The 11,705-nt window shown below is 32.2% G+C and overlaps 1 protein-coding gene across 1 annotated transcript; it reads left to right on the top strand.

Annotated features, from left to right (window-relative positions):
* Nucleotides 1-1,293: 1,293 nt before the first annotated feature.
* LOC100791536 (mitochondrial arginine transporter BAC2) lies at nucleotides 1,294-6,294 on the top strand. Its single transcript, XM_003533004.5, has 2 exons — nucleotides 1,294-2,606; nucleotides 5,271-6,294. Exons 1-2 carry the CDS (start codon nucleotides 2,373-2,375, stop codon nucleotides 5,946-5,948), a joined length of 912 nt encoding a protein of 303 aa, XP_003533052.1. The 5' UTR covers nucleotides 1,294-2,372; the 3' UTR covers nucleotides 5,949-6,294.
* Nucleotides 6,295-11,705: the final 5,411 nt, after the last annotated feature.

Genomic DNA, 11,705 nt, shown 5'->3' with positions numbered 1-11,705 from the left:
CACCGTGTGTGAAACTGTGGAACATGATTGGGCCTAAGAACATAGAGAAATACGTATAACTAGCGTACCAATCATATTTTTTCTTTTTTTTCATTCATTTTTTTTACCCTCATAATTTTAATCTTTTTTATCCAAACACAAAATTTTGAAAATAAAAAATTTTCAATTGAAATATTTGAAATTCTTAGAATTTAAAATTCTTCAGAATTTTAAATTTCTCCATCCAAACACACTCTAAAAGTATATTATGTAATTTTGACAAACCACCTTCTCCAACTTCTGGTATCTCACCTCAGCGCCTTGTAATGGCTTGCTAATAAAGTAGATTAAGAGTTGGTCTTCTGTTCCTTCTTTAATTAAGATTGAGCTAACTACTTCATCATTTACAGCCAGGTAGACCATCAACTTCTCCCCCATTGATCATGTCATGCTAATATTTGTGGGCTTGCCACTACTTTCTTTAACTCTATAAACGTTCTTCATTTCATTGAAAAATCTTCCACTACTTTCTTTCTCATCTTTCTTTATATCTTTAAAAATATGGTTTTATAGCCAATAAAGTAAACCAACCAAAATTGAGTTCTGAAAAGAAAAACTAGACGTGTATTTTAAACCCACAAATTCAAATCACCAATAATTATTGGTCTAAAAACTAGTAAAACAAATTAAAAGTTTTTTGTTACAAAATACAAAGGTTCCGACATTCAAAAACAAACAGTAATTTATAATACAATTTAAAGATTTTAATAAATCATTTCACACATCTTTTGGACGATTTTTCAATTCAGTTATGTATAAAATTTTGGGTTGGAAAATTTGATTCCGCGTCACTAAATTAATGTGCCATGCGCCATTCCATCAAATTTAACAAAGGGAACTAATGGATTAATATAACTGACTCTAGTAGATCCTTTTTTTTTCTTACATTTTGATACACATAATTAATTTCCCTGTGCTTCAGTTTTGTGTTCTTTTTCGTAGAAAGTGAATTCAACAAGTCAGTCCAAATGTTCAATGGAGGCTACGTTTACGGAACATCCATAAAATTGGATAAGATGCATGTGAAAATAATGAATGATATTATTATGACTTGGAATCAACTTAATATGCAATTTCTAAAGTTGAATGACCCCGAATGAAGAGGTTATTAAAAGTTGTCTACCTAACAAACCTTACTATTTTTCTTTTCACTTTTTTTTTCAAGATGACCCCAACAAAAACCTTATTATCTTTTGGCCAATTTCTTTTCAAATGATTCTTCCTACTTGGCAGGAACAGCCGGAACGAAAAAAAGTAGAAGAAGTGAAAAATATTGATGAATTCGACTAAAGTACTAAGCCATAAAACTCAATATGGTAAAGACATCGTGATAAATAACGTAAAAATAAAATGGCCACTTTATATTTTCTCACTATGGTCACTTATATATTACTATAATAAATATTGTAACAAATAAATAATAATATTATTATTGGAGTCCCTAATGCACCTTTCTGGTATGGGTACATCTTATAAGTCACAATATACAGACTTCTGGGATCACGATCCTCACCTTTCTCTCCTTTTTTTTTTTTTTAATGACAAAAATATTAAAATAAATAATTAACCCTTGGATTGTGATTGCATGATGAGGTGCCGTTGTACCTGATCCAATTGCCCAAATCTGCTGGCAGTGAAGGTGATGCCACATTGGGCCTAACATTTAAGAAACCTGAATCTTTCAAGCTTTTCAAAAAATCAAGCCCCAACATGACACACAAAGACAAAGATTTCTACAACCCACTTGTGCTGTTCCAACTTCCAAGGTTCAAGGCTTCATGTCACGAGATTTTCCAGTAGTGGTAGTTGATAGATAAAATTATCTTCACCTTGAACTGAATTCCCTCAGTCATTGTTAATATCTGTTTCTGTTTATGTGGGGTGGGGGCACCAAAATCAATTCCAAAAAGTTGCTGAACACTAGGCTAGAAGCAACAACATCGGGCACGATTAAATTTTTCCACGTGTAAATCATGTATTGGTAACGTACGTAGATTGATTGGTGGGGCCTTTTTCTTGCAGTACAAAATAGCAAAACAAAATTGCCACCGGTGACATTTGTTTTGGCCTATACTCAAAAGCTGAGGTCGGAGTTCTCTGTTTCTTTTCCATCTCACAAGAAATGGGAAGGTGAAAAAAAGGTTCCTATCATTAACTTGACACATAAAGATATCACATTTCGGGTTTGCCAAACTATAGATAGAAACGCCAAAGGAGGGCGTTTTAGCTCAATAGCTTATTACACTAGTGGTATTTGATTCATTGTGTAAGCAAAAAAAGCAACAGAGACTAGCTATCTGATATAAAGTTTTTAGGAATGAGAGCAGAAGAAAATGGATTTCTGGCCAGAATTTCTTGCAAGCGGTTCGGGAAGAGAGTTTGTAGCAGGTGGCTTTGGAGGCATTGCTGGTATAATTTCAGGTTATCCACTTGATACTCTTCGAATCAGATTACAAAACTCGAAAAATGGCTCTGCATTCACAATCCTTAGACAAATGGTGTCTAGGGAAGGACCAACTTCTTTGTACCGTGGCATGGGCGCACCATTAGCCTCCGTTACTTTTCAGGTCATTTTGGTCTCATTCATCAAACTTTGTTTATGTTATTTCTCTCTCTCTTTTAAATCCACATATACCCTCATAAAATTGCAGTGGAATTCAAGGGAATCGGATTTACGTGGGTGTTTATCTTAATTTTCAATCGTATCTTATCAACCAATTTTTAATCTAGATTATTTCATTTAACATTCTCCGCCTCCCCAGCTTTTTACGATTTTGGTATGCCGTAGGATTCTAACTTTTTTGTTTTATTTTTCTGATAAAAGAAAGCAATTGGATAAAAACTTTTTTTTATTTTATTTTGCTTTTGAATTTGTTGAAGAATCATTACTCATTAGGATAAGGTGATAAGGTGTTAAGGAATAAGGACTCTGACTCGTACCCAACGTTTTTCCAATTCAAGCAATATTAAATTAAATTTTAGGATGAGGCAATAGCTGAGTGATCTACTTAGGTAAGGTAGGAAATGAAGATGACTTCTACTCCAATATGCCTCAATTTGAGGATACACAAAATTATGATTGCGGTTTGCTAGTGATTTACTAGACAGTTGATCATTCGATCACTTCCAACTTCCAAGTGTTTTATTTTCTGCGACACAAAAGTTGTAACACATCCGAAAGGCACTGCCAGCAATGAATTTCCATCTTTCATGGTATCCGATCTTGAGATGCTTGAAACCATTTTTTTTAACCCACCTACCACATCGACCAGTGCAATGTGCAAATGTACGGGAACGAGCACTTATATATAGGAATAAATATAGTAGTATTACTTATAGTTTGTAGGTGCATTGGGCCATAGCAATAGGGCCATTCAAGGCTATTGGAACTTGAAAGGAATCATCTGTGTGAGTGTCTTAGAATAGGAAAAAGTTTAATGGACATCCTCAAATTCTTATGTAACATTTAGAAAGAGAGTACAAAATATCGAGGTATGATTAGATTTTTTAGTGATAGGAAGAGAGAGATAAAGGAAAATGAGAGGTATTGATGGGTTGTTTGTATATTACTGGTTAGAATATAATCCTATGGATAATGACCTATTATACGCCATTCTTTGCTCCCCGGCCCCTAAGTCTTTCAAACTTATCATATATATATATATATATATATATATATATATATATATATATATATGTCTATAATAAATTAATAATATGATTAATAAAAAAATTAATTATTTCTAATACTTAATTTCTTTTACCTTAACTTAATTAACTTATAATTTAACAAGTGATTAAATACAAGTAATTAATATGTTAAAGTTAAGATTAAATAGTATTGAGTATTATTTGGGTTTGATCCCTAGAAAAAAAAAATAATTTTTGATTAAGTTTTATTTATTTTCTGGTTGAATTTTGCCAGGTTTCTTTCCGTGATAAACTAAAACATTAAGGCAACAAAAATTAACTTATAATTTAACACAAAAGCTCTTTCTTTTCAAAGAAAATTGAAAATTCATCTATTATTCTCTTTGGGTCAATTATAATTTTAACATTTTCAAATATTTCTGATATATTTTTACTTTACACAAACTTACATATTAGTTGTTTCTCTCTTTTTCTCATTTTTTTATTCTCTGAACACCTAACATGTAACTTAATTTTAACAATTTCAATAGACTTGTTTTCATATTTGTACGATTTACCTTCGTAAGTATATATGTGTTTTTGTTTTCTTTAGTTATTTTTTAATATATATATATATTATCTCAATTGTATTATCAATTTATTTTTCTGTTTTGATATAAATCCAGTGATCCACTAACTTTTCAAGCATTGTTATTGCTCTCGTTTTCCATCTTGACGTTATTGTTGGGCAGCCTCTATTTTGATAAAATAGTCATTCTTTCCTTCTAAAATATGTAATGCTTAAGCCTATATAATGTTTTCTATCTTAATGTTCAAATTTTTTATGCAATAATATATTAATATATACAATATATATTAACCATATTATATATATTTACTTATCATTTTTTTCTTGAGTTAAGACAGTTTACATGCATGTTCAAGTAGATGTTAATAGATTTTATCTATTTTTATTTGTAATAATTATGTAAATAATATATTTATTATTTCTTATGTAATTGATAATTTTATTTTCTCATTTATATAGCAACTTAATATGATATCGCATATTAAAGATATGCATTGAAATTTATTTTGTCTTCCCAAAATTTTGGTTCAAGATGTGTCAGGAGGAGTTTTATTTCGAGTAATGATATCTAACTAATTTTTTTTAATTTTAAACATCTCAATAACACGTTTTATATTTCTCTCTATTTTTCTTTTCTGTTCCATCATAAATTCAATCATACCTATCATTTTTTTTTAATAACATATTAGATGTCTATCAATCATGTTTATTTTTATTTTCAAGCACTGCCAGCAATGATTTTCCATTTTCCATGATGTCAAATATTGAGATGCTTGAAAACAATACTTGTAGTTTGTGGGTGCCATTGGGTTCAAGGCTACTGAAACTTCAAATGAATCATTTGAATTGTTTTATGTCATTATGTGAACGGTGTGTTAGAGTATAACCCAGTAGATAGGCCTGTTATATGTCACTGTTTGCTTTATTTATTTGTCTTGACTACTTAATACAAAAAAGTGCATCTAAATTTGATTGTCTCACATTTTGATTATTATTGGTATTATGGTGGCAGAATGCAATGGTTTTCCAAACGTACGCAGTTCTGTCAAGGGTATTTGACTCATCTGTTTTTGCTAAAGACCCTCCTTCCTACAAGGGTGTTGCTTTAGGAGGAACGGGTGCCGGGGTTCTCCAAAGTCTATTAATATCCCCTGTGGAGTTGACCAAAGTTCAACTTCAGCTGCAAAACGGAGGCAAGATGACAGAATCTGTAAAAGGTTCTTTGACACTCGCCAAAAATATATGGAGAAAAGAAGGCCTCAGAGGAATCTATCGCGGACTTGGTCTCACAGTGATGAGGGATGGACCTTCTCATGGTTTATACTTCTGGACATACGAATACATGAGGGAACAGCTTCACCCAGGTTGCAGAAAAAGTGGTGAAGAGAGTTTGGATACCATGTTGATAGCAGGAGGATTAGCAGGGGTGACGAGTTGGATTAGTTGCTACCCTTTTGATGTTGTAAAGACAAGACTACAGGCTCAAACACCCTCTTCTATAAAGTACAAAGGCATTATAGATTGTTTCAAAAAGAGTGTTAACGCAGAAGGATACGGTGTGCTATGGCGGGGTTTAGGAACTACAGTTGCCAGAGCGTTCCTCGTAAATGCTGCCGTATTTTCTGCTTATGAGATTTCACTAAGATTATTGTTTAACAATGGGAGTATTCAAATGCAGGAAACACTATAGGAGAAAATTAAACACCATTCCAATAGCAGCTGGTGTGCTGAAAACAATCAAAATTCCGCTTTGATATTCAATAACCATTACAAGATGTAATTGCCGTATATTCTATACGTAATTAATATTCATTAGATGATGTAATTATCAATATTTGTTTTTCTATTCTTTGACTGTGAATCCCGCGTTTGCGGAAGCGTAGAGGGCTGATAGAAGAACAATCGGCCATGACATGTTAGGCTTAGGATCTTGAAATCAACATCATATAAAACTTCCGAGCAATAAAGAAAAAGGAGGAAGACCGCTATGGCAAGGAGGGGAATTACAATGGTGGCAGCGGTGTTGATAATAGTAGTGGGAGAAGTTATGTCAATGCTTGCTGTGTTGGCAAGAAGGATTATTGTCAAATATAAAGATAATGTTTTTTTAATTAAAAACAAAATTTGTAAATCCTTTATTGTTGGTTTTAATAGTGTTTTAAAATTAAATTAAAAATTATCTCAATTTCATTTTAGTTAAACATATTTTGTTTTAAAAATTATATTTTAAAACAACAAAACTTGTAATAATCCTAATGGACCTTGAGTATGACACTTGAAACTTGAAAGTGTCTTTCAAATTAGAATCACAATTTCTAAAACTAATTTTATAAGATTATTGTTTGAATCATACTTTCTCACTAATAAAATATGTAATTAGTATTTTTTTATTATTTTTATCATGATTGTCATTATTATTATATCTATATGTAGGATTATAATCATTACTATTACTATAACCCATATTATTATGGTTATTACTGATTTAATATCACCAAATATTAAAATATCTTATTCTCATATTTAGATTTTAAAAAACATCTTATTCTCATATTTAGATTTTAAAAAACAATTAGTTGATCTAAAAAAAAGACATACCCTCATACTTTGAAGCTTATATAAACCTTTTTTTCTTAGTAATAATAATAACACTCAAATTTATTACAACTCATTTCTAATTCATATTTCTGTGTATATTTTTTTTTTTTACCTTTCTCATCACATCACATATAATTTATATGATATTCTCTCTCTACTTTTCTTTTTCTTTTTCCTATCTCTCTTGTCTATCTCCTCCCTCCACTCCATCCACCTCATTTTGGCAGGTGCTGTTTTGGTTTTTATGACTGGTTGGGAGGATATAACCTCTTTGAAAGATCAACTTCAAGCTCATCCTTTGTTGGGTGATCAGAGCCGAGTATTGCTTCTTGCATGCCACGGCTCCGTGGCCAGCTCTGAGCAGGTGATCTTGCTACTAAAGACTGAATAGCTTAGTAACCACAGTAGATAGTGCTTGTCAGTGTATAGTTTACAATTGAATTCAAGCTATCTAATAGCTAATTTTGTCTTCAATATTGGAAATAATAGTTCTGAAGTGATTGAAATTAAGTATATTCTGCTGAAAATGGGTGCTTCATTATTGGTTTCTGGGAACACTTCTTCAGTTTGCTCGAGAAAATGATACGAATTTTATTAGAATAAAATAAAATAAAATAAAATAGAATAAAATTTTCAGAAATAAGATATGAATTTTATTAGAATTATATCTTTCATAATATAATATTATCTTATTTGTCGGCAGCTGAAGAAAATTTTAATCTAAGAGACGAATAAGAAAATAGATAGAAGAAAAGAAAGTGCGGCCAAAGAATATAAAGAGAAAAAGACAACCAAAACATGAGAAAAATGAAGAGTCGCTAGTAGAGCCATCATATTTGTGCCTGTAGCCTTGGTCATTGTAAAGAGAAATTTTATTCTTAAAACTTATTGTTAACAATTACTTTTACGATTAAGAAAAAAATAAGAAAATGGAAAAAATATTAATCAATAATTTTTTTATGACGTAATTTTCTTATAAAGCTAACTAGAACTGTAATACTTACTATTTTAAAAGGAAGACCCAAGCCGTTTAATTAAAATGATGAATGAAGATCGATGTGATGGAAATTTGTTATATTTAAATACACATATTTAACTCAGATTCATGTAGTACATAATTTTCTTCATTCATAGGAAGTATTTGTTTGCAAATACTCATTAAGTTTGAGTCTAATTACCATCCCTGTGAATGTGGAAAATCCGCAAAAGGCTCAAAAGAAGTTAAGTTGAAAATTAATTTAAATTCAATTTAGATCATTTACACTCATACTTTTAACGGGCTTTACTTTAATTATATTTATAATTGACGTGATTCTCAACATCTCCCTTCATCAACTTTTTCAGTAAAAAAAAAAAATGGAATAATTTTCCTAATAGTAATAATATGCCCGCTGTCGTGATTCTTAGCTCTTATCACAGGTCATTGAGGTCAAGCCCATACCTCAGAACATAAAATAGTGAAACAGACAATTGAAAGAATTGGAGGGTAAATCTATTTTCTTTTTTAAAAATAAAGAAATATGTTAGAAACCACAAACAGAAATAAGAAAAACTATTAGTGAAGAACAAAATACTATTGAGAAATTTGTGTGAAGCATTTAAGGAAATACAGTGGAATCCTAATCTCTACTGCCCAGAGCAAAAGCTCCTTCAAAGACAACCACAAATCCCCTTTCTCCTCCCGTCAGGATCCCTATAATAGAATTCCCTTCACAACCCAAAACCTATCACTTTCTCTCTGCCACCTCAACTGATACGGAAACTAAAGAGGAAGCAACAAAAACAACCAAGGCAACAGACTCAAAAGCAGAAACAAAGGTGCCAATAGTAAGCAAGCCCAAGAGAAAGGTCACTAAGCCTACGTACCTTGGTGACTACGTTTAAGGAAAATGACAAAGGCCAGCAGTGCAGTGCAAATCTTGCTTGATTTGGAATTATCGTCCAGGCTAGCAAATTCCATTAGAGGAATATTCTTAGGCACACACGAGTACAATTCTGTTATTAGGATCATTATAAATATAGCCCTATAAACAAAAGCAAGATAATAAGAGAATTATACCATTACCTTCATCTTGTTCCTGTTTTCTCTTTTCTCCCTTGATCCTTCGAGAGGAACTGGTTCTCGAAACCAGCTAGCCCCTTTTGATACGTAATATTTGGTGCTCTTGTTGTTCTGCCTCCCAATGCCTAACCCAGCACTTCACGATCCTCCTTTGAGTTCTCTTGAGGTGCACAGAGTGTAACGCATCAACATACTCCCAGTAAGATGGATCGCGTTTTGTTGACTTTTGTTGTTTGGTAAACGGTTTTTTTGGACCACCCTTGGTCTTCATTTTTTCTGGAGGAGGACACATGGAGTTCATATCAGAGTAAGCAATTTCTCGCAACTTTGACTTCAAATGTATTTTACCATAAACATTGAGCTGCTCAAAGCGTTTCGATATGGTTTCCATCTCCTCAGTTATGGTCACTTGTGTCTCACTTAACCCTTAATCTAAAAAACTATGTCTCCGTCAAAAAATGTGGATTGTCTTTAGTGGTATGAAGCTAACAATATATTTAAACAACTCGCATGCACATGGAAGATCGTGGGTACTCTTTATGACACATCCACATCGTGAAAGGTTTTTGTCTGCATAAGCTACACGTTCATACTCACCAGCAATTTCATTTAAAGCGTACCTTGATACCATGCTGAGTAATTTTTTGTACAAGATTACTTTAAACACATGCCCAACCACGTGCATGCTTGTCTCAAAAGATGTTTTAATCTTGGTGTGTTGAAGTGTCATCATATTATTCATTGCTTCCTAAACACTACATATGTCACCAACATAGTTTTGTAGTAATCTCTTTAGTGACCAATGAACACTCTGAACCCTACACATGAAATATACAAAAACATGTAAATAATCGCATCATTGTCATTTAAGTCAACACTTCAACAAATGAAAACAAACAAAAAACAATATTCATACCTGTTAGTGGTTGTGTTTTCTAGATGCATCACTTTGTTTGGCTATGCTTTCACAAATCCTCTTTGTGTGGAATCACCCATGTTTGACACACATAGTTCACAAACATAGGCCATGAAGAGCAAGTCATTTCAAAGTTTTTAAGGTACTCATCAAAAGAACTCTCATTGGGACACTCAACCAAACTCCCCCAAGCCTCCATCACATAATCTCATGCATTCTTTTGAGCAATCAGGGTTTTACACTTTGTCTTCACATTCTTGTCAATGAGGAATCAATACAACAAATTCGTAGCATCCAGGAATACAGTTTTCACTGCATTCATCAAAAACAAATCTCTGTCAGTGACAATAACCCCGGGGAGTGCATCAACTCCCATGAAAAGATGATGAAACCGCTCTAGAACCCAAACAACATTGTTAAGATGTTCTCCTTCCAAGTAAGCAAAACCGATGAAAAATGTCATTCATGTTGGTGTAACACCAACAATATCAAGCAACGCCAGTTTGTACCTATTTGTTTTGTAGGTACTGTCGATCAAAAAACCAAATTACAAGAATTGGTTAACTTTACTACATCAAGATGACTCCAGAACAAGTCATGTACAACATTATCATCCTTCAACCTATGCAAGTGAATATATTGATTTCGATCAAGCAACATCATCAGTTGTTTCATTTCGGTGTTACTTCCTCTTATGGAAGAATGGTAAGCATGTCTCGCATTGTAAATTTGCTTGATTGTTGTATAACTGTTGTCATTGTGCTCCTTCAACGTCAACAAAATATTTCTTGGCTTCACCATGGAACTTCGTCATATCAGCAACAACAATCTTCTCATCCTTTTTCAGCTGACCTACATATGGATGCCTAACCAATGACTTTGTCATTTCGTGATTGTGAATCCCACAAATTAACTTCACCATCCATTTGTCTCCTCTAAAACTAGCTTTGCACGCAACTTAAACGGGCACCCACATTTTCTACTATTAGTGCATGTTCTTACCAATTTATGTTTCTTAGGCCTATACTCCCCACTCCTTTCACAAGCTATCAACAAAAATAAGATTCTTCCTTGAACACCGGTATTGATGTATGACCTTATTATAACGACAACAAATCCAATGTCATGAGCCAACGATTGAGTCCATTGTAAAACTTCATCACGACTACCAAACAACTAAAACACAATTCAAATCAGGTTTGTCATGAGTAAACATCTATGTAATATAATTACTGTACCAACAACAACAAATTGCACAAATACCTCAGAAGTATTAAAGGCATTAGAGCAATCAACTTTAACGCTAGCATCTTCCTCATTTTCAATATTCATTTCAACTTCTTGAGACATCATACTATCATACATCCATTGGTCTTCATTCATCTTAATAAAACATTTAACAAATTCATTTCAATAACAACAATTTAATTCACACAAATATAGTTGTTCACACAAAAAATATTTTACAGGACTTTTTCATTAAAATGTCATATAAATCTAATAAATACATCCTTCAATAAAATACATAATTCAATTAAACATGTAAATACATAATCATTCTCATATAAATTTGTTTAATTATTAATCATTAATATATTCATTTTTAAGCAATGTAATATTACTAAAACTAGTCAAAAAAATTTACAAAATTATTAATAATTAATTTAACTATTAAAAATAAAAAAAAATTCGTATGACCATATGGATCAACAATCCGTATGTATTTTGCATACCTCTTTTTTTTCGACAATGAAAATCAACCAGAATCCACCGTATACTCCTCACCAATGCACGTACACTACCGGAGAACAAATACGCTTCCATACCGTCCTTAACAAAAATAACGTACACTAAGTTATGAAAATTTTATG

This window comes from Glycine max, chromosome 8, assembly GCF_000004515.6.
Source record: "Glycine max cultivar Williams 82 chromosome 8, Glycine_max_v4.0, whole genome shotgun sequence".
Classification (NCBI taxonomy): domain Eukaryota; kingdom Viridiplantae; phylum Streptophyta; class Magnoliopsida; order Fabales; family Fabaceae; genus Glycine; species Glycine max.
The sequence above is the reverse complement of the archived record's forward strand: the minus strand, read 5'-3'. Positions and strand labels throughout refer to the sequence as shown.

Excerpts from the sequence above, each read along its gene's own strand:
- LOC100791536 (XM_003533004.5), top strand. The coding sequence starts at position 2,373 with ATGGATTTCTGGCCAGAATTTCTTGCAAGCGGTTCGGGAAGAGAGTTT. Across the intron at positions 2,607-5,270 it reads TAGCCTCCGTTACTTTTCAG|AATGCAATGGTTTTCCAAAC; the intron begins GTCATTTTGGTC and ends TTATGGTGGCAG.